This window comes from Rousettus aegyptiacus, unplaced genomic scaffold (genome assembly GCF_014176215.1).
Source record: "Rousettus aegyptiacus isolate mRouAeg1 unplaced genomic scaffold, mRouAeg1.p scaffold_m13_p_2, whole genome shotgun sequence".
Lineage (NCBI taxonomy): Eukaryota > Metazoa > Chordata > Mammalia > Chiroptera > Pteropodidae > Rousettus > Rousettus aegyptiacus.
The window spans coordinates 50,212,229-50,236,363 of NW_023416295.1; the positions used below are offsets into that span (position 1 = coordinate 50,212,229).

The window sequence follows — 24,135 nt, forward strand, 5'->3', positions numbered from 1 at the left end:
AGAAGGTAGTTCTGTCGAAAGGACTGTTTGATTCAAGAGACATTTGTATTTTTCAAAATAGAGAATATTAAAAAATATATAAAATTGTCTCAATTAGTTTGGGCTGATACAAAAACACCACAGACCGGGTGGCTTATAAGCAACAGAAATTTATTAGTCATAGTTCTGGAGGCTGGAAGTCTGACTTCAGGGTTCCAGTGTGGTTGGATGGGGCTGTCTTCCAGCTTGCAGACTTCTCACTGCTTCCTTCCATGGAAGAAGGGGTGAGTGAGTTCTCTGGGGTCTCTCTTATAAGGGCACTAATCTCATTTATGAGGACTCCACACTTATGATCCAATCACATTCCAAGGGCCCCAACTCCTGATACCATAAACTTAAGAATTTTGGGGGGGGGGATGCAGACATTCAAACCATAGCAAAAATATAAATATATAAATTTTACACCTCTATAGAAGGCAACTAAACAAAAGGTTTAAATATAAACCAAAATAAGGATTGAATAGGCAGGTAGAGCACGTCGCTCTTCTTTAAATGTCTTTCCATCCCATTTGTAGAAATATTACTTATCGCAAGGGTTCAGTGATAGCACAAGGCAGGCTAGTGTTTTTCCCCAAGGCAAGTTTCATCATGTTTTAAGTATTAGAGGCTGTACTACATGGAAAGGTTGTGCAGCAAAACAGACCGTGTAGGAGTGGAGGGTATGGACCCCATGGCCAAGGTGTGAAGAGGAGCAATGAGGCCGCACGGAAGGAGAATGTGAAGGCGAGCGGCCATACTGATGCAAGTCCACTCGCTGGCCTCCGCGTTCATCTTCCCTTACACTGCTCCTGGGGGTGTGTTAGTAGGTGTGGTGTCGGGTCCTTCCCCCTTTTTTCATTTTACATTCTCAGGACCTTTAAATGTCCAGCTGGTACCTCTAAGACCCCAAATTTTGAAATAATAGAATTTAAGTTATATTCATAAATCATCTAAAAGAATATTTCCCTAGGTTAATTAAAAGAGTTTCTCTCCCTCCTGGCATCTCCCCCGACCCCTGGCACATATACTGCCCCTGCTCCTCCCTCCCCCCGCCTCCCCCCCCCCCCACACACACAGTCTGCTCACTGCTGTACCAGAGAACCTGATCTAGGTAGGAAGTGATACAGGCCATCTAAATGCAAAGGGCTAAAGAACGTGTTTTTCCAGACTCTGATCCAACTTTACATCAGTGCAAAAGAATTTCCTTTCATATGGGCATTGGTTGTCTGTTGTGCATTTTGATTAATGATTTAAAAGTTTGATATTTGAAAGCTAGAAAGGCATTCATTTACATTGAATATAAAGTGTCGAGATGTAAAACAGTCATTTTTTTCAAGGAACATTATTCCCATTTCTGTGAGCAACGGAGACATCTATTTAAACAGGACCCTACCTAATGCCGCAGGCCTTCAAAGTGGGCCATCCCCACAAAGAACAGATGCTAGTGACTTGAAATAGGAATGGCCTGGGCAGTGTTCCATTTCTCCTTCAGAAGCATCTCATGGTATCAAACCTAACACCAGAGACAGATGGAAACTGGAACTCGGGTTTCAGATCTTGTTCGAAGGACAGGAGCTGCCGAATTGAAGAGAGTCAGATTTAGAAAAAACCTGTGTAATCAGTTAGATGGATGAGGGAAATGATGAAAGGAAAATGTGGTTAAACAGTGGAAAGAAAATACAAAAATTAGTGATTTTCTTAGGAGTTTATCTATGGTTCAAAGCATATAAGTAAGTATATATATTAAAGATATGTGTTACATGTCATGGTATTTTGGCCAAGTTATCTGATATATAGGGTCTTGGTAATTTGAAGATTACTTAATACTGAATATGCAAAGATTGCAGCTCAAATTGGAATAGTATAGTCAGGCAATTTTAAGTTAACTTGAAGTTAACAAGATGCTCATTGTTATTGAAAATATTTATAGGATGCATAAATAAACTTTTCTTGTATTATAAATACATAATAGCATAAATCAGATTTCTTTTAATGCCTTAGGTTATTCTTGTGGTTATTGGACAGAACCTTGAAAGAGAATTATGCTGGTCCGATACCTTTGATTGAAGGTTAGCACTTGACTGAAGCTTTATAGGAGTCATCTGGCAATAACTTAAAATGACAGACCAAAACCAATATGAACTTGACTATTGCAGAAAAATGTGATTTATTGAAGTTTCCCATTTGTTTGATCTCAAAGCTTTGTTGTTTTATGTCTTTCCATAAAATTTTTTCCTCTACTTAAGTGTTTCCTAAACTGTGACACACACAAGGCGTTGTTTTTGTACACCGTAAATATAGATTTAACTATGACAGTTTATCCACTGTAGGACTTTTCAGAGCTTCTGACCATACTAATATTTAGAGTGAGATTTGGTATCTGATGTTTCTCAAGCTTATTTCACTTTACCAATCCCCCTCTGCTCTCTTTCATTTTTTTCTTGATAGAATATCTGTATGGAAGATAGTTTGGCAAATGATACTCTAGCACTTTCGCGTGGATTTTTTCACTGACCATCACAGCAGTCCTGAGAAACAGAAATAGTCTTGTTGTCCTCTTTTGCCTGAGGGAGGAGCTAAGACCCACCAGAGTTCAGGCTGGCTCCGGAACCCATGTCTCCCAATAACTCAACCAGGTTTTTATCTCTCTGTAGGGGCTTTCAGTGTAGGTCGGAGGCACTTAGTCATGTGTGGCGGGCTCTGTGGTGGCTGAGCAGGGGTCGTTTGGACGATGTGCTCATTTGCAGTTCCTCTGTGCTATGGCTGGTCTACTGGGCTCTGTGTCCTCCTGTAGAGGCCTTTCTAATTCTAGTAAGTTGGTGAGGAGGGTGAGAGGGCCAGTTCTTATGTAGCTTCTTTGAAGTAATGGTTTAGGCAACGCCTTCCCCCGTCCCCCTGCCCAGTATGCTTTTAAGTAGGAAAGTTAACCAGATACTCAACTATGGTTTACTTGTGTTTTGCTTCCTGATCTTCATCCCATGGTGCTATGTCACATTTTGTTCTCCTTGTAGAAAGAAATTCAAGCCATGAGTCAGTGCAGCCATCCTAACGTAGTGACCTATTACACCTCTTTTGTGGTAAAAGATGAACTTTGGCTGGTCATGAAATTACTAAGTGGAGGTAAGTGGATTTTATTATTGTTGCTTATTTGTTTGTTTGTTTTCCTTTTGTGTGAGCCCGCATATTGAATAAGATTTGACCCTCTCACACTCATATTTAAAAGTTTTGTTTGGTTTATTATTTGCTTAGAGAATAAAGTCCAGATTTTTTCACCTTGATATTCTCAAAGCCCTTCATAACTCAGCCTAACTTCTAGAATACGAGTCATCTACTCTGGTTTTCTTGGTGTAGGTTAGACTCCCTAAATACCTGCGTACTCTGATATCTCTGCGCCCTCACTTGTGCTACTCCTCAGCCCTAGATCTATCTATCCGTCCCCCTCCATATTTTCAAGTCCTAAAAGGTCACCTCCTCTCTGCAGCCACCCCTTTTCTCTCCAAAAAGCTAACCAGTCTTTTTTCTTTAAACCCTTAATTTTTAACACTTCAAGTCCTTAACACATTGCAATATATTGATAATAAAAAGTTCCATGGTGATGGACATGTTCTGTAGCTGCACTGTCTAGTTTCTACTAGTTCCACGTGGCTTTTGGGCACTTGACACGTGTCTAGTGTTACTGAGAGACTGAATTTCTATCCAATTTTAATGAGCTTATGTTTAAATAACTCAAGCAGCTAGTGGCTGCAGTGTCGGACAGTGCAGATTTAGATTGTGGACTTTATGAAGAAAGCACAGGCTATTGAACTTCTAATTTATTGAACCTGGTACGCAGTGGGCACTCAGTAAATGTTGTGTCAACTGAAATGGAGAGAAACTTGCTGCACGCTAAATTACGTGCTCAGAAGTATTGATCAGAAGTAGAACTATTTTCATCTTATGTTTGCACTTGGGAAGGAAAACTAATTTTCCTTCACAAGCTTCAGATCACTGAAGTTATAAAAGCTATGGACGATTTAATTTTAAGGTACTTTTTCATTCCTGTATTTTATTTCTTTTAATCTTTTAATGTCACCGTTTGATAGGGAATGATAATGATAACCATTAACTTTATTGAGCACTTACTCTGTGGCTAGACTGTGTTCAAAGTGATTTACTTACTTTATTTCCTTTAATGTGCACAAAATCCTTGAATGGCAGGTGTCACCATCCTTGTTTTTCAGGAAGTACATCAACGCTCAAGAGAGTTAAGCAGCTGGCCCAACGTCACACTCATAGTAACTATTAGTGCTGGAATTTGTGACTTAAAAGCTATGCTGGAAGTATTATCATCTTCATTTTACAGACTGGAAAACTGAAGCTCAGAAAGCCTGAGCGATGGCCTTCCTAACATCTAGCATACCTGCTTCTCTAGCGTGCTCCCTTCTCAGAGCGTCATTCCTGTGCATCTTCCTGAGACATGAAGTATGGTTTAGGAGCAGAGGAGAACATTTTGCAGTGCCTAGATGAAGCCAAAACTGGCGTGGCAGGATTTATATTGTAGAGCCCATTTTTATCTGCAGGCCCGTTTCCAGCTAAGGCTGAACCAGGGAGGCATTTAATTTTTTTTTTTTTTTTAAACAAACTATCTTGGATCAAGCAGAGGCCCAGAAATGAGATGAGGAACGCATTATAATTGCCTTGGGTCTGCCTGTGTGGGCCTCAGCAGGAAGTCTGTAGCTCTTAGTTCAGTTCTGTTCCCAGTCTTGTCAATCTTATTAGTCACTGTTTCCTTGAGTGCCTACTTTGGTCTTTAATTAAAAAAGAAAAGAAAAAAAGGAAGGAAAAAAGCTAACGGAAGCCTGTTGGAACTGGACTGCAGTGTCCAGTGTCAGGCCTGGTTTTTTGATCCTGGGAAGGATGTTTCTTTATGAATAAGATGATCTTAACCTAATCTCTTCCTGTAGGGGTCCACCAACTCTGAGGAAATGAGAAATTCTGGTAACCTAGGACCCTGGATAGCCCCAAATACTTTGTTCAAGCTGAAGGTTTTACTTACGTTCTTTACTTTTATTCTAATTAACCTGTTGTAAGTGTGAGAATATCCCCTGTCCCCTTTCCCAAGGACTTGATAGGAAATTTCAGTGTCTTTAAGAGTACAGTTTAGCCTCCTGGGCTTAAGTAGGTAAGAGGAACAGATTTTAAACAGGTTTCTACAGGGAAGGGGATATGGGCAGATGTGGACTTTTGCTCACTTGTCTTTCAGCATACATGTATGCCTGATATGCCTTACACATATGCCTGGTGTGGAATAGCCTTATAAGGTAAAAATACGATATTTTTGGAAGCATCACTTTCTAAATGATCCAGAAATTCAAGAGTCAATGAATAAATGGTCGTTTTGTTTCTCTCTGAATTAGAAAATATGCACTTGTTTTCTTCTATGATATTTTATCACATTAAATCTCTTAATGAAGGGTGGGTGGCTAGTCTGGCGTAGTTATATCTGATGAGGAAACCTACTCCGCTTAGTTAATCATAGAAGGCCTAGAGCCAAATTCAGGTCCTGAGGTAAGCTATTTGTTAGCTCTTCAGAAATGTTGAGCCCCCAGGTATTTATGGTTTTTAAAATAACCCAGAGGTCTGGATTATTAATTAATATGTGTTGAAGCATGAATTTACAGTGCCAAATTTACAAAATTTACAGTGCTAATCTATTTATAGTAACTAAGTATTGTATATTTATTTCTCTATTATAAAAGTCAAGACATCAAGCAACAAGTAGGTGAAAATAAAGATTGCCTAGAGTCACACAAAGGAACCTTCTGGTTGTAAGCAGAGGTCTAGAAGCAACATACTTTTTTTCCTCCCCTCCCACCTGTTTCAGACTTCCCAGAAGAGCTATGCCGCTCACTCTCAGCAGTTCAGTGCTGGCTTTCTCCTGGCCTCCAGTTCCTTTCTTTTTCAGTTCAGACATCTTGAACCCTCTTTTAAGTCTGAAACCAACTGTATGTTCAGGCAAAAGGGACTCACTGTGAAGTGTCCCTTGACAGTCTTCTGGTTCTTGACCCAGAATCTTCCTCATTTAGTTCCACCGAAAGTACGCTTATACACTCGCATTTAGTGTTTCCGGTCATGGGCTGCCATGCAATCATTCGTGTGCCTTGGGAACAGTTGTGTTAAACAAACAAACAAAAATCCTCTGACATTTTGATGTTTTCATTTAGTTTTCTAAATAGGGAGCCCTATTCTGGAAAGGTAATGAAGGTTGCTTATCCAATTTTTTCAGTTCTTCTGTCCATCCACTTAGGTTCAATGTTGGATATCATAAAATACATCGTCAACCGAGGAGAACATAAGAATGGAGTTCTGGAAGAGGCAATAATAGCAACAATTCTTAAAGAAGTTTTGGAAGGCTTAGACTATCTACACAGAAATGGTCAGATTCATAGGTATGGCCTCTGCAGAAATGTTTAAATTCAGCTGTTTGTGTCTTTAGGCCTAATTAATAAAGAATGTTAAGGAAACACACATCGCAGGTAGGTTGGTATTGACATTATTTTTAACTTAGACCAGCTGAGTGGATGGGGAAAAAGTACTTAAGAAAGAAATGAGAAAGTAAATATCGATGAATTATATTGGTGTCCTCAAGATTGGTTTATCTGCTTTCACTGAATAAGAGCAGAACATAAAAAGTATTGAGCGTACTCATTTAAAAAATCAGTTAACATACTGCTCTTGAAGTATGTTCATTTGAACTGGATAGCATTTCTACCTTTCTAATACAGGCAAGACTCTTTCAAACATTGTAATATGGTAATTAGTTTCTACATGGTGGTAAGAAGGAAGGAGGCACTAATTTCATCTTCTTTTGTGAATAAAATGCCTATTCTTTAGATAGCCAAATAGCATAGAATATGAGTGCCTGGTATTTCAAGTGGGTTAGCGTTATTTGGGGGTCTTAGGAATAGTTGCAAGTAGATAAGCATTTACCAGTAATACTAATATTGTAATTCTCCTACCCTGAACTATAAGTGAGCTATATGTTTACTATTTACTTTGTCTTTCAATAATTAGAAAAAAATATTACTTTGGAAATCAAATTTATAAATTGTAAATTGTCCATTTTTTAAGTGTTAAGACTACTCAGCACACTTCTATATAGTTAAGTAATATATTATAAAATATTATAATCAGTATTTGTAATCAATATCTTTCCAGAGGAGAGACTGATCAAATCCGTTGTTTAAACACACCGATAGGATTAATTTGGAATTACACTACAGACGAATTTAAGTGAAACTAGATTAGTTTACTATAGATTGGGTTTTAATTCTTTATAAATTGATAGTCTTGTGAATGTATGGATAATCTCTAACTGTGTAACATAAAGAATCTACTCACTATTGATTTAATTAAACCTGGGTAATGATTTCACATAAAATATTTGTTACTAAAATCCTAACCACCCTTCAGGAGCACACTATAAAATCACAATGTATTCTTGTAACGTTTAAAACCTATGGTATAATTTCAGTATTTTTCAATAATAATGTTAAATAGCTGCATTAAATATGTTTTAAAATCTTTCTGAGTGAATTTTTGTAATGTAATATCTGTACCCCACAATTCATTCTTCATTTTTTTTTTTTTTTCTAATAGGGATTTGAAAGCTGGTAATATCCTTCTGGGTGAGGATGGTTCAGTGCAAATAGCAGGTATACCTGATTAAGATGAAAAATTCTTTACTTATTTATAGAAGTGTTACAGTTCCAGGGAATGTAGAATTGTTTCTAAGAAATAAATAAATGCATGTAATTCGTTTTAAGAATGTACCTGGCTGCCCTGTTATAGAATGTTTGGTTCTGAGATAGAACATGTTTTCGTATTGTTTTGATATATCTTTGTTGGATCATCCTATTAGTAAATGCAGTTTTAGAACATAACTTTTTGGTTAAGAATAATTTTACTTTAAATTTTATCATATATATTTTTTTACCTTTCAGAGTGAATAATGGTGATGTTTATATAACTGTAGAAAAGTACTTTTGAGTTTTTTTGATGAATTTGAAAGTTTAAAACATCATACACATTAATTTAAAACCTTTTATTTACAAAAAGGTGCCTGAAAGAATTGTGAGCTCTTAAAATATAGGGCTTACTTTTCTCTTGAATCTGACCCTACCCAGCAATATTCTTGACAGGTGGTAGGCATGCAGACAAATAAATGTCTGCTGAGAGAATGCATCAGACAAGGGCCCTCTATGTACATTTTGTTATTGTTCCCAGAATAACCTGAATGACCGGGAATAAAATGTGGCCATATCCATAATGACTCTTGTTTTATCCCATGTCCATGAAGGTCTGTCTCAGCAATCCTTTCAGCCATCACTGCTTTTGACATTTTTGATTGGACAGTACTTCCTTGTAGTGCACTGTCCCTGTCATTGCAGGGCGTTCAGCCATCTGGCTCCAGACATTAAATATTACTAGCAGCATCCTTGGTGAGAATCACTGATCTGGCATCTATTGTTGAAGAATGTTGAAGTTTGCCGCAAATGTTGAATCAGCCTAATGTGTTTCTTTTTGAGTTGGAGTGGAAGAGTCCTATCTTTTAGCATCAGTTTAGGGTCTTCACATGAATTTAGTTATTCGAGCAAAGTTGATCACAGTCCTTGGTCCTAGTCTTGTTTCTAAACAAATTCGAGGGTCTGGGGTTATTATTAGAAATGCAAGCGTTTCCGTAGAAAACAAACATATGCTCAACAAAAGGAAAAGCCTCGAGTCATCCCATTGATTCATTGTTTACCCCTCTCCGGGTGCCAGAGAACCTGTCAGGTGCTGCCCTGCCCTGTATGACAAGCGCAAGTGCTGATGTTTGGCTCTGTATTTAGTTAGTTAGATACATTTAAGGGGACTTTATTTTATTTTATTTTTTAAAGGAGAGCAAAGATGTTTTGAAAATACAGAAGAGAAACTGAGAATTTGGTTCAAATCAAATGTTTCTTCTCTGAAGAACTGTGATATTTTATTAATTCTCCCCTCTAAAAAGACAAATTTGGTCAAATACAGCCATGGTTTAAGATCACTGGGGAGGCACTCTGCATATCAGTGAAGCATGAAGGCGTTGGACTCCAACTGGCCTGACTTAATACCCACTGTGCAACGTGGGGCAAGCGATTGCATCTCTAAATCTCAGTTTCCCCACCTGTGAGGTGGTGATGATAATGCCTATCATTCAAGGAGATACAGATTTTCTCTGCAGCTGTTGAAACTCAAGATTCAGGATCCTGTAAGTGAAGTGTGCTTCTGGGAGTTACAGAATGTTCTAGGTGGAGAGGAGAAATCAGTCTGTGATCTGAAAGTATTTCTATGTAAGCATTTTTGTTAAATTTTCTGAAAATGTCCCAGAAGAAAGTCTGTGAATCTTTTAAGACTCCAGTGAATTGATACGATTTTTTAATTTTAAAGAAGTAGACACATTTGTACCTAATTTTGTATTTATAATTTTCTTTTCTCTGTTTTAAAGAGAGTCTTCCAAATTGTATAAACTTGAGGTTCCGTGAAACCTGGATCCTCCCCTGCTTATAGGGTTGTTACAACAAGTACATAAATGTGAGAAATGCTTATTAGTACAAGCAAAAACGTGGGCAGTAAATAGGAACAGACAGCGTAAGTTTATTGGAGCATTGTTTGTGACAGCGAAAGACTGGAAACAACTTAGGTGTCCCAGTTAAATATGGTGTATGGTATATCTACATTATGGAATGATCTGTGTTATGGAGGACAAAACAGTTTCTATGCATGACTTGGTTCAATGAATACAATAAAGTGGAATACAGCGTGTGTAGTCTGCTACTTCTTGCGAAAGAAATGAGAAATAAGAATATCTTCATGTATTTGTACAAAGAAACACTAGAAGGATGATGGGACAGGTGGTAGACTGCCTAGTGTATACCTTTTATAACATTTTGAACTTTAAACCTAGTAAAACAAATGAAAGGAAATGACTCAGTAAACTTGAATTCTCAGTAGCCAATGCCATTTTTTTTGAACCTCTTATTATGAAAAATTTCAAACACAGCCCGGAGTAGAGAGAATATTGGAAGAAGCCTCTTGTACCCATCACCTGGCTTCAGCAATTATCAGTCTTTGGCCATTCTTGATTCATCTGTCTTCTCTCTCCCTACTTTGGTGGCTTTTATTATTAATGTTGAATTTCATTCTTGAGGCATCTAAGTTAGTGCCTTATGTATGTATATCTTGTCTTCTTTCAATAGAGATTAGGGGCACTTCGAAAAAAGTACTTCAACTAAACAAGTGACAACTGAGAAAATTTGTGGACAAAAGCTTCAAACCATTCAGCACTGGAGTAGTCTGAATGTTAAGAGCACAAGCTCTGGGATCATCAGGCTTGGTTGAAATTCCCAGATCACCACCCAAGTTCTGTGACCTTGGTCAATTTACCTAACCCCTTTAGGACTCAGTTTCCTTAAAAGGGAATACCATTATAACCCACCTCATCATTTTTGTGAAATCAAAGGAGGCTCTTTATATCCAGCATATAATAGGCATGCAGTAAATATCGACAGCTGCTGCTCTACTGTGGCTGTTGCTGCTACTTCGAATACTACTACTACTGTGGCTCCTGTTGCTACCACCAGCAGGGTCACACCCACTCTCCCTTGCCCTGCCTGGAGATCGCATGCACCTCAGATTTATCTTGTGAGATGTTCAGCTCCTAGGGGCTTTATGAGTTATAAAAAGGTCAGGCTTACCAATTATAGAACTTAGAAGTTAACTTGCCATCAATCTTGCTCTAAGATGACAAGGAACAGCCACTAATTTTCTCCGTTTTGTGCTAAAATGGTCATTTCTCACTAAGAGGATCAAAACAGCAGTGAACTGCCTCTGAAACATGGAGGTGGGTCAACCCCTGTCTTCCTCTACCAGTCACCCTATCCCATTATTCTTCTCAGATTAATGACTTGAGTACCTTCCGGAGCACCTTGTCCTTTTCTTTTCTAGTTAGGATCCCATGAGGTAAGATTTCCTGACTTTGTCTCCCCCTCTCAGGCCTCTGGGGATTTTTCCTCACTGTGGGTGGTGGTGTTTAGTGTAATCCAGTTTGCACTTGCACTGTGGGTGCTGCTGGGTTCCTGAAGGGCACATGCAGAAGTCACTGCCTGGTTGTCGTGAGGATTGAACGAGTCAGTGTGTAAAGTGCTTTGAACAGTGCCTGGCACATAGTAAGGACTTTGTGTACAGCCTGGGGTTTATTGGTACCTTTTTTGTGTGTCTGTGACTTGATGCTTATGTAACAAATAACACAAACTGGAATTGCCATTTCCAGATGGCAACCCATAATGGTGGATTAGCACGCATTTAAATTGCTGTCTCTATATCTTGGGAGCTATAGCTTTTTAGAATTCACATTTAATTTTCTCAGTATTCTCTGACCTATGCACAACTTTGAATTCATACAGTATTTAAAATTAATTTTCTTTTAGTTTTAAATATAAAATAAGATTTTTGCTTTCAAAGCATTTGGAATGTTTCCTTGGAACAGGTAGATGCTTCTGCTACCCTTGTTTTATAGGAGTTTGACTACTCGGTCAGGCAGTTGGTCACTCGCCAAATAAAAACTAGGACTAGGAGTCTTCCAGTCTTTTGCTGGCATCTTTATCTGGCAGGGGAAATAGAGGAGGTGGGCAAGAGAGTTGGAAGCAGAGACTCACAGCTACAGCAGAGCTAAACCGTCTCTTTTTGTTACTACCTATTACATTTGGACAAATGATGCATTGTTTTTACTCAGACTCTTTGCACCCTCTTCTTTTTATATCTTTATGCTCTTTAGGCCTTGATTTTTGAAATAAAAGTTAAGCAGGGGAGAAGTTTGCATTTGTTTCTTTGAGTGTAATGTTTGTTTGCCTTGAGAGTATTATTATAAGCATTGTTTTTAAAAAGAGCATTTTTGCCGTTCTAATAGAAAACATACTTTTTATTCAGAAAATATCACTCACTCTACTGCATATATATTCCCTTTCTCAGAATTTTTTGTTAGGAAAGGGAAAACGAATTCTCTAACCTTATTATGCAGCCAGTTTAGTGAATAAGGCTAATATGCATGCATCTGTTTCCAACAGTACAAATTCTGTGGGAATTGTATACATTTTTATTGACCGTGGTTATAAGATTAGTAACTAATGTATGTATATTGAGTGCGTCCTGTGTGCCAGGCCAAGTTCATGTGCTGAGCATTCTGTGACTTATTAGGTCCTTACCATAGCCCCATGGGGAAGGTGCTGTTTTTATGCTCATTTTACAGATAGAAGCTAAGGTTCAGGGAGGGGAAGGCAGGTGCCCAGGTCACATGTAGAATAAGGGATGGAGTCAGGCTTCAGATTCAGGCAGTCTGGCTCCAGAGCCTGTAACCCCACATCTGTGGGGTTTTCAGAAAGAGACTTCTAAATCTGGATATTTTGTGCCAGGGAACATATTCAGCACCTTTTCTCCTTTTTCAAGTTGAGACACATAGCATCACTGGTAAGGTTTTAGGGGATAGGAGAAGCAATCATCTTAGGTATCATTTGGTACAGGGTTAAGCACACTCTTTTCAGACTGTAAAATTTCAAGTTTGATGTAGTGAATAGAAACCTGAAGACTGCTTTACTTCTTATTATTTCTTCTGTGCTCAGACAACCTGTAGGTATGACTTCCTCATAATAAACTTGGGTAGGATACCTTGGTAAGTGTAATACTTTTTGCTATAATACGTGATAGAAGGAGTGGCTATTTGAATGTCATGCTCTTCTTGTGGCCTGGCATTTTATTTTCCAATCTGATGCTCTATCATATTGTCAGGAAGAGCTTAGCACTTTGGCAAGTGACTAAGCCTGTTTGTCCAGAATTAATGAGAGATGCTATTCTAAGCAAACAGAAATTTACATAAGACAGGTCCTTGTGGGGTACCCACTACAGATATATTTATCTTAGAATTCTTCTAAATATTGACTGCTCCTAATGTACTTTAAAAATACTGATTTCAAAACATTCGTTTTCTAAAGAACTTTCTAGAAGTATACCTGCATTATATAAGGTAGAGCTTATGCTCATTTTCACTTACTTTTGCCTTTTAGAGGTATGTGTATATGCAAATGTGAATTTCTCACCCCTAGTATTTCTAACAAATTAAATCTGGTACTCAGCTGAGGCAGCCTAGGACTCTAGAAAGCTATTACCACATTTATCTCAGTGTATCATCTGAGGCCATTCACATCATACTTAAGGCCTGGATTTTTCACTATACTTAACTTGCTTCCATTGTTCAGATATTATTCTCAAAGGGCCAGACTGAGGTGTGCAAGGTGGTGGAGTTTTTATTCCCATAGCTGCTAGGTCCTTTTGTTGTCCTCTAATTTTTGGCTCTTGGTAAAGTGCACTTTGATGGGGAAAAAAAAGCATTTCTTGTGTCTGCTTCAAGCAGGTGATATAGGCACCCTGTGTGCTCTCTGATTAGTATCAGAAAGCTCTGAAAGCCCCTGAGACCTCCAGATCAGGAATCGATGACATAACGTCTTACGAACGAGAGTGTGGGTCCTCTTGCTGGCACTTTCCTTCTGTTCCTATAACCAAGATATTTAACCTCTGCACCTCAGGTTCCACATCTGTGCAATGGGAGAATACTGTAGGGTTAAAGGAGTTAATGCACATTACAGTTTAGGATTAGTTAGGTTCTATTGCTTTCATATTAAAATAGGGATGCGCTCTTTAATTATTTAGGGCGTTATAAGATTGCAAGGTGACTTGGGGGGCCAGACTTTGAGCACCTATCTGACCTTCTGCCATATCGTTCTGTTCTCCCTCCTTCTTTACTCCTTCGATTTCCTTAATATCACCAGAGTGGAAAATCGACAATGCAGATCTGACCAGGGCATAAAGTTTAAAACTTGCTGAAGCCCCCAGCTCCCGCATGCAGCATACGAAGGCCCTGCCTGCTTTTGCAGCCTCCTCCACCAGTGCTCTCTGGTGCTTCTTCACGATCCCCCTTCTTTATCTGGCTCACTTCTCTTTCACAACTCGATTTAGGGCATGGCCTATGACATGGTACTGAAATTGGGTCTCTATGTTCCGCTCTTCCTTCCAGGCCATATACTTAATAGCAGTAGAAGCTATGTGGTTTTCATCTCAACACCTCCCAGTAGTGCCTGACGCATGGCAGGTGTTCGTGAACTTTTGGTCAGTGTGAGCTGAACTGCAGGTGGCTGGACACCCTGTCTCAGCAGGCTGTGCCTGTGCCCGGGCCTGATGGTGGTAGATGGTGTGTGTGTAAGGCGTAGCTGAAAGCTCAGATGAGGAGGAATATATCAGCTTAATAGAGAGGGAAGTGAAAATATTTAAAATATGTAGCTGCATAAACTAGTGCATAGTTTTAAAGGCTGAAGATAATTTTTTAATAAACATTTTCAGCTCTGATTTTAGGCAAGCCCTGCCTTAGCCGGCTGACAGGGAAATGATTAATAATGCCAAGGAAGAGTGAAGCAGAGCACACAAATTAAGAGACATTGGGCACACTAAAAAAAAATAGAGTATAAATGAAATTAAAATCTTTAGGAGGCTTTATAGTGAACTAAACATTTGTGGTTTGAGTCTCAGGAAGTTTATAATTGCATGAATTATGGTTTAACAAACTATGGCAAAATTCCCATGTGTTCTTTTTTTTTTGGTTTAATAAGGACAGCACATTAATGTGGCCCCATGGATCTTGGCATCTTGATAAATGGTAACATTTGTGAAACTAGCATGAACTGAGGAAGCAGTCAGTTCTGGAAACTTAGTTTTCCATCCCATCTGTACACCATCCCTAAGAAGCACTTGGGGAGATTTCAAACAGCTTCCCATTCTCTAACAGCTGCGAGCAGTTGTTTGAGCAACAACTTTAGAAGGTCTTACTGGGTGATCCCAATGGGGAGAATCACTTCGCTCTCCTCCTGGAATTTTTTCCTCAGCTGTGCACATTGAGCTGCAGGGGGACAGGGCTGAGCATCAAGGAAGAGTGTCTAGGAGGACATGAGGCAGATGGCCTCAGTCTTCCTTCTCCCTTGCTTCTTCCCTCCCTTCTTCCTTCCCTCCTCTCTCTCCCTCCCATTCTTTCTTCCTGCTTTTAAAGGCCTTCTGTGTCATTATTAAATTAAATTTTATATATTACCACAAGCTGTTAAGGTCTGGGAAAAACAACGGTTTTTAGATTGAGAGCAGAGCAATTCAAGTCAGTTCTTTGCTGGATCTTTTTTTTTTTTTTTTTTGATTTATTTTTTTGTTTCCCAGAACCTCCATTTGTTATAACAAAAAATGATCCTTCCCTGGTGAAAAGTGAAACGTGGAACTGTATAACTTACTGCATGATACATAGATTAGAGATTTTTAGGAATTTTAAATAGAGTTAACTTGTTTTTATACTCTGTAGAATATAGTTTAACATTTGTTTTCACAGAGTACTCTTGAGGACACCAGTAGCCAGGGTTATCCAGTTATCCTGGGTCACTAACTTACCTCATACCCTCTGCCAAGGTCTTTGCTGGCCACGTATCTATCACCTGTGAAACGATGTTCTTGGGTTCTCAAATTTCCTTTCAACTCTACAGATTGTATAACTGCCATACAGAAGAACTCTATAACTTCTAGGCACTCCCTAACAAACTGCCCTTCTCACAGTCTTCCCCACTTCTTTTAATGGCAGCTTTATCCTTTCATTGACTAGGCCAGAAGTCTGGTGGTCCTTGAACCTTCTCTTACTCTTATACCCTACCTCTGGTCCAATTCGTCAGCAGATCCTACTGTTAACAATGTCATACCACCTACCCTACTATCATCCTGGTCCAAGCCACCATCAGCTCTTGCCTGGATTACTGTAGTTGCTTCCTAAGAAGTGACTGACTTTCCTTCTGCACTCAGTTCCCCACATAGCATCCAGAGTGATACTGTTAAACTAAATTAAAGGCTTGTATCATGCCTTTATTCAAAACCCTCCAATGCTTTCCCATTGCAGAGTAAAGTAAAAATCCGTACGGTGGCCTACTGGCTCTTGTGAGATCTGGCTCCTCATTATCATGTTAACTTCATTTTCTTCTTCCTCCCGCTCCCTCACTCCATTTCAGTCAAACTGGACACCTCGTCATGCATGCGCCTGCCTCAGGACCTTTGCGCTGGCTGTTCCCTCTATCTGGGATACTCTTGTTCAGTACCTCCCCTTTAGATTCTCTGCTCAAGTGTCACATCAGTGAGGCTTCTGTGGCCATCCTGTGGTAAATTGCGGCTCCCTTCTCCATATCTCTAACCCCGGATCAATTTTTCTTTATTGTACACATCAGTGTACTCTATACTGGTGGTTCGCAAGGTATGCTCCTAGATCAGCACTATCACCAGCACTTTGGGAACTTGATGAAAATGCAAATTCTTGTGCTTTTCGTCCCTGGACCAGCTGAATCAGAAACTCTGAAGGTAAGACCCAGAAATTCATATTTTAAGAAGGCCTCTAATGATTGTGATACACACTAAATTCTGACAACTGCTGTATATTATACTTCATGATTTTGATTATTATCTGTATTTACCTGCCTCGTCCACCCCTGCCCCTATTTAAACTTCATCTCCATGAAGGTAGGGGTTTCTGCTCTATTGTCCCAGTGTTTACAACCGGAAATGACACTTAGTAAGAGCTCAGTAAATAGTTCTGAATGAATTAATGAACACACGACTGTGTAGTAAATTTAGATTTAGAGAATTGAGCAACCGAGTTTAATGTATGGCTCTCATATTTTAGTGACTTTTCAGTGTTAGGAGTTTTAAATGTCAGGTTTTCCTTATCACAGATTAAAAAATCTGTAGATTCTTTGAAGATTGTGTTAGCCCTGACTAATCTTTCTTAAAACTTTGTGGAAATGATGTAAATGGTTGCTTTTAATACTGTGGCAACTGGAATTGTGCTATTTTAATCACTTCCCATAGAGGCTCTGTCTTTAAAAGTATACGGGTAGGTCATTCTGGTTTATTGGAAGCTTCTGATAGTAGATCTAGTTGAGTGGAGAATTGTATGAAAAAGACCTCCTACAGGTATATGAATATTGCATTGGAAATTTAGACATTAATATTTGATCTAAGTTTCTTGTGGCTGTCTTTGTGGATGTGGCCATTCAGGAAGTCCCCATTGACTACTGAGCATGCCTTTGGCTTGGGAAATGATACCTGTATATTATGCTCACCTAGTGCTGTCCTTACAGCAACTCTGTCAGTTTAGCTGAGTAGGTTGAGTAGGTTTTATAGATGAGGGGACTGAGGACTGCTGAGCTATTGGGGACTTGTTTAAGGTCATTCTGAAGATTGCAAACACAGGTCACTCTGAAATCTGCTGACTTTACTTTCAGGCCTTATTTCACTTCCTGGCCCCCGAACGCCTGCACCCCACCCCATTGCCTCTTAATTCTATGCCTTTTGACAGTTCAGCCACCCTGGGGCTCAGTTTTTTTTGGTCTAAAATAATGAAGGGTGACAAGACTTTTTCCAAGGTTATCTTGCATCCAAAATGTTCTGAGTGTCCCTTCATTAGCCTTGGTCACTAAGACATTCTCTGTCATATTTGAAAGCATTCAGAGTAGAGGATGGTCTTGGGCATTGAGGGGAGAGTAAGCCAAGTGCCCCATGGCTACTTTTACCAGAGCAACTTTAGAAATAGCCTTCCTGCCTCGCACTGGGGAGTCAGTGAAAAATGGATTTGTGATTTGGGGATTATCTGTAGTTTTCCTTTGCCATGTTTGATAGACAGTTGACCACTCGTGAGTTCTTGGCCATGTCTATTATTGGACTTGAGAAAGCTGGCTCTTGCCTGGTACCTTTAGACCAGCTGGCCTGGGATTCCTGCTCCATCTTTCCTGTCCCCTCTTCCTTCTGCTGTTGCCTCCCCCACCGCACCCCTCGCCCCATCCCACCCCTCAGGTGTGGCCTCTGGTTCCACTTCTAGGAAATTCACCTGTTTTGGGAAAGGGTCCTGTGGCTCTTACATAGAGGGGCAGATTACCTGCAGTTTGCTGTTATCTTAAATTAGTGCTCTCCTTCACACTGTTTCTAATTGTTGATTAGTCAACGGAACTATGAGCCAAATGTGAAGTGACATCAACTACCGCTTATTCTCCTTTCTTTTTGTCTCTTTTGAGCCTGTTCTGTCTTGATCGTGTGTTGAGGGAGGGAGTGGCAGCTTGTACAGCCTTGGCATTTTTACCAAGAATCTTCCTGTGGAATTTTTCTTATAATTTGTCTGTGTCATTGTGAATTGATGTTGATTCTATGTACAAAGTGCAAGCGAGTGCTAAGAACTTCTTCCTTATAAGTAAAAATATGGCATCTTTGAAGAAACCAGTTGAGGGCAATTTTGAGAGTCTACCCACATGAGACCAATCATGGGAATATTTCCTTTGTTTTTTATTGTGTGGAGTGAAACTCTACTTTTAGAGAATAAAAAGATGATGTCTTCTGATTTCTTCTTTTACTTTCAGAAAAGGCTGTGAAATTGTCATTCTCCGATGTTCCAAAGAAAGTCAGGACTGTTTCTCTCTCATTAATAGACTGGAAAAATGAATTTGTCTAAAGCAGCTGAGAAGTGACTCTTGAGGGCTCAGATCTGGGAATATGGCAGATCATGTTTTCTGACCATGACTGCCTTGGATACCTTGTCGTTGGTGGGTGAGGGGGGTACTGCAGCCTAGAGCGCTAACTGAGCTCCTTGAGCACCATTTGTATGCAAGGAGGAATAAACGGAATTGAAAACCAGAAATCTGAAGGGGGAAAGGAGAATGGGTAGAATTTCAGAAAATTCCCTTTTTTTTGTCTGATTCCTCTTGGGGTCCCTCCCACCTGAGCAGGGCAGGCGATATGTCCAATCCATAGTGAAGTGGTATATGAGTAATTGATTACTAATAGTAGATAAGGTGCCTACATATTTATTATTGACTTGTTATCACTTTAAGAATGTAATATAACCTGCACACAGTTGCATTTCAGAGGTTCTCATGAGTGGGAAAGAAAAGAGTACTGTTACACACATCTGTGCCGAAAATGATGCTTACTGCAGTTTATCTCCTCTGTGCCCTGGCACCTCCAGTGAGCAGCTGTTACTAATGGATAGTTAATAAGTATTATGATTTTCAATTATTTTCACAACAAACACTGTGACACCGCTAACAGTGAATCCGATCATCAAGATGGCTACGAAATGGCTAATGGGTAGGCAGTGTATGCAGTGTGAATGCACTAGACAAAGGAATGACCCACGTCCTAGGGGGTACAGAGTAGGATGGCAAGAGATTTTGTCACACTACTCAGGACAGTGCACAATTTTAAAATTATGAATTGTTTATTTCTGGCATTTTTCATTTAACATTTTCAGACTGTGGTTGACCACAGGTTACTGAAATCGTGGAAAGTGAAATCTGGGATAAGCGGGGACTCCTGCTTTGCCCTTGTATTTAGTTACTGCGTCATAAGATACATGAATGTGCACCAAACTTTTTCCCTGCTACTCTCCTACTACTGTGTCTCTCTCCATCTCAGAGGTGAAAGATGGAAGCTGTGGCTGGGCTGTACTTTGTCTCCAAGTCATACTAAATCATGCCATAGCACCTGGAAGGGAGAGAGCGCTCCTGCACAGTGCGTCTCCAACCTGCACATTGACTCAGCTGGGGATCTTGCTACAAGGAAGATCTTGATTCGATAGGACTAAGGCGGGAACCCAAATTTTGCATTTCTCCAAGGCTCTCAGATGATACTGATGGTTCTGGGCTGAGAACCCCACTTTGAGAAGCAAGGGTCTAGACTAGAATGTTGAAGATACTTCTGTTTTCCTAGAAGTGTGTTGTTCTGTTTCTGGAACGTTTATGTAAGCAAAGCCCCAAACAGAAACTGTTGGCAAAAAAAGTGAATTAGACTCTTCTCGTAGTATGTTTTTCCCCCTTGAGATGCTTATGCATTTATTTGCTTCAGTTTTGCCCCAGCATTAAAAGCCATGCTTAATGTTGGAGCTGTTTAAAACTGCAAAATTGCACTGTATGCTAAATTGCCGATTTTTTACCAACTCCTTTTGGAGATTGCAACTGCTTTGGCTTCTGATGCAATGGTTAACCCTTACCAGTCAGGAAGTATGAATAAAGATGGCTGGCCTGGGGAAAGACAGGGGCTGTAAGAGTTAAGAAGCCTTTGGTTATAAATACCAGAGTGCTTGACAGACAGGTAATTAAGCAATTCAGACATTTAATTATCTCACATAACAGAAGTCTGGGGCATTTGTTTCCAGGGTTGGTGCAGAAGTCCAGGGATATCACAGAGGTCATGGGGTCTTTCCTACTTCTTATTCTGTACCTTGGTACTGTCAGGCAGCATGTGTCCCTATAGGCTGCTCTTGCTCCCAGCATCACATCCTCACATGACAGTGTCCCAAACAGGCAAGAGAGTGGGGAGCAGAGGAGCCTTAGAGAGTGGTTCTTGTATTCAGGTGGAAAATTTCTCCACAAGAGCCTTCACCATACTTCCCTTGGATCTCATGGGCTGAGAGTGGGGCAGACCCTCAGACCATTCACTGGTGGGAGGAACCAAGCATCTTCATTGGTTTACATTGGTACAATTAATTCCCTGAGGCCTGGCAAACAAAATCAGGATCCTCGTAGAGAAAAACAGGGTACGGTTTTGAGTAGACAACCAACTGTTCTACAAGAACTAATGTTATTAAGAACCTACTATATATATTTTTTCAGCTCCTCATTTTATAGCTTCTGAAACTGTTGCTCCAAGAAGCTAAGTAAATTAGCAAGGAGTATAACTGGGATCACACACGGGCCTGTTTGATTGCAGAGTGCCTCCCAGGGGGAAATGCTCCTCTTCCTTTTAGTTTCATAGATTGGTGGTGGGAGCCTCCCTAGAGAAAATCAGGAAGGACTCCAGGGTGTGGCTCTGCACGGGGGCCGCACCAAGCCTGGCACCATTTGGCCTCCTGATAGTTAATGCTCACTTTCAACACTAAATGAAGTATCACTATCAGGATAGTTAGAAAACTGCTCCTATCAAAGTGGCATTATTTCAAGAGGAAACGAGCCCAGCGAGTGCTGGCAGCTGCCATCCTACCCGTTGCCACATCCTGACCGGGCCCCCTGTGCTCTGGGGTCTGCTTCTTGCTCTGGGTTTGCTGAGTTCTGCTGAAGAAGAGCACAGGTACCCAGAGGTGTGGCATCCACCTGGAAGACTCGATACATCCCCTCTGCCACCTCTCAGCACTGCACCTTGCTCTCCCCCACCTCAGTTTGCAGGGATTCCCAGTGGGCATGAGGGACAGCCCTCCCTGTTTCCACGCAGACTCTTCATGCCTAGCGGTCTGATGGCGTTCTGAGGCTGACAAGGCTCTAGGACAATGAGGAGTTGTTTCTATTTAATTTAAAAACAAAAGTAAACGAAAAATCTGGTAGAAAAGACTAGGTTTAATTATACCTTAGAAAAATAAAGTTGAGAAATGGTGATTTGGCCATTTACAAAAAGCTAAAAGCATTCCAGTAAAAGATGTGATAATCAGGTAAGCATTGCAGTCAGGAGGAAATGATCCCGACAGCCCCTTAGCTTCCACATACATGACGACTTGTGGCCAGGGCGGGGCTCCCTTGCTATTCATCATATGCCTTGTGGGGAGAGAGATTTTGACCAGAGAGCACTATGATCAAAATTAGACTTTGGGAAGATTAATCTGGATAGAATAAGGAGTCTGGATTGCAGCTGGATGAGGCATACCTCCAATTTTGTAACTGCAAAAGCCGTGACTTACCCTGTCTGTGTTTTCCTTCTCTGTGGAAAGAATTGGGGGCAGCGGGGGGAGGGGAGGGCATCTAGGAATCACCAGCAACTGAAGATGACACTTTTAGTTCTGAGTTTAATATATGGGACATATTAGCATATTTCTTCTACTCATGTAATCATCAGTCTGTTTAAGATCATAATTTCCCATGTTAGCTCTTACTAGAAGGCTAGGATTGTGTCCAAATCAAAGCTCCATAAGTCCCGTGGTGTGTAAACCCATAGCGTTTAGATGCTGTTGTGCATACCCCATGCTGGCTAAAGAAAAGTGGGATGTTACACTGACACATTCTACTACAGACACAACAGAAGAAGAACAAAATACATTGTTTAAAGGAAAATAAAGTTCCATAGTCTGTTCCTATCAGAATTAAGAACATATTTGCTTCTGTTTTATACTCATTATTAGTTTGCACAATTTAAGCCGTAATATACTTCTTAATATGCTGCTTTGTTCATTCAACATTGGTGGCATAGCGTTTTAAGGAAACCTGTAGGGTCAGGAAGGCCGAATGCTGGCAGCTCTAAAAATGTTTCTGGGTGTTTAGCAGTACATTTCAGTTCTGCCAATAAAGTTTTGAGAGTCTTTCATGAAAAAACAAACAAACAAAAAAAAACATGGAATCAAACCAAATTATGAAGGGATTGTTTTTTGATGTCATAAATGACATTTAAAATTAACTAGAGACACTCAAACTAGTTTTTCTGTGTTGGGTAATCACAAATTGATCTTTACTCAGGGAAGAACTTAGGAGTTGTGGAGGATTAACCTCATTTTTCTAGTTTCCATTTCCTTTACAGTGCAGAAAAATAACACTGACATTTCCAAAAAGACTGAGGCTAAGTGGCTAACTCCTTGAAGGACTGTGGATTTTATTCAGACTCTTAGTAACTTGCTGTGTGGTCTTTGGCAAGTCATGTACTCTTTTTAATTCCTTTCTCTTTTTCAGTTCTAATAACTACTAAATCATCATATTTTCTCAAGAATTTGTCAGTCCTTTCCATTTCCAGAGTCTCTATTCAGATACGAGCCCTGCTGATTTCAGTGCTGGGCCGTAGCTGTGCTCTCTGCCTCTGGTCTTCCTCCTTTCCTGAACATCCCTGCACAGTTGCTTTCCCCAAATTCTCTTCACTGGAGGGTGGGCACCAATCTGGTACAGGGTGCTAACTGGATCATGTAGAGCTTTGCTTACTTGGTACGCAGACTCTGTGGTTGAGTTCTTAACAGTCGGCAGTGCTTCCTCGAGTTTCTAGAAAATGACCTCTGGGGAGAAGAAGCTGCTTCTAGGAGGGAGCTGTCAGAGGCCTCTGCAGGTACGGTGGCTTTCACTGCCCCAGGCAGCAGGTCAGTTGAAGGTCTCAAGGGATCGGTATCTTTTGTAACCCATGTTTAATACATTTTTAGAAGATCTGAACAGTCAGGTGTTGAATTGACTTAAGCCATGTTTTTTAATGTACAACTCACAGATATTAGTAGATATAGTAGATGTTTTAGGTAAGTAGGGGTTGACTGCTCAGCCACAATGTCACTTCCAAGTTTTAAGAAAATCAGGTTTCAGACCAAATTTTGCCATTTAATTAGCAAGCAAAACCCTAAAGAATTCTCACAATTTGTTCTGTAAACTTAAGGAAATCCCTGCTCTCTGTTCTTCAGGTGAATGAAAAATTCACTTGAGGCAGACATGCCAAATTCCAGATGCAGTTTTCTTATATACCTGTACTTGACATCTAGAAGCTAACTAGATATAGAATTGGTTAGGGATTTAGCTTACACTTGGGCCTAGCTGGATTCTTTCTATTTATGCAAGAGTAGAGGTGTATCTATCTAAGATATTTTAGTCACTTTTCTGTGTGCTCACTACCTTTATTTTCACCAGTGAAAGCCCATTCCTAACATGTATCATGCCTATCAATATAGGTGACTTTTCCCTAATAGCAGCCCCTTTGGGGCATTCACTTGACTCATCATACTTATCAATACTTAGATATGGATAGCAGAAATACTTCCAGCAGCTGCCTCTGGCATCCTGGGTCAGAATGCCAGTTGACTACTTGGGGCGTAGGATCACAACAATAATATGGCATGGTGTATGTTGAAGTATTTTAGGTAAATTTTAGACATCATAACATAGTTGGCAGACTAGTTTTGTAGGCTAAATCAGGCAGGCGGAATTGCTTCATTTTGCTTTTTCACTTTAAAACAAATGAATTTATTGCAGCAACAGCAACAAAAAGAAAGGTTTTTCATAAAATCTTGAT

At 40.0% G+C, this 24,135-nt stretch overlaps 1 protein-coding gene across 5 annotated transcripts in view; it reads left to right on the plus strand.

Annotated features, from left to right (window-relative positions):
- Positions 1-24,135, plus strand: part of STK39 (serine/threonine kinase 39) — a 267,366-nt gene that overhangs the window by 61,848 nt on the left and 181,383 nt on the right. For all 5 annotated transcript variants that reach the window (XM_016165366.2, XM_036236021.1, XM_016165365.2 and 2 more), the window contains exons 3-5: positions 3,030-3,138; positions 6,305-6,446; positions 7,657-7,712. In XM_016165366.2, the coding sequence (XP_016020852.2) occupies positions 3,030-3,138; positions 6,305-6,446; positions 7,657-7,712 (307 nt within the window). The remainder of the gene's footprint in view (positions 1-3,029; positions 3,139-6,304; positions 6,447-7,656; positions 7,713-24,135) is intronic.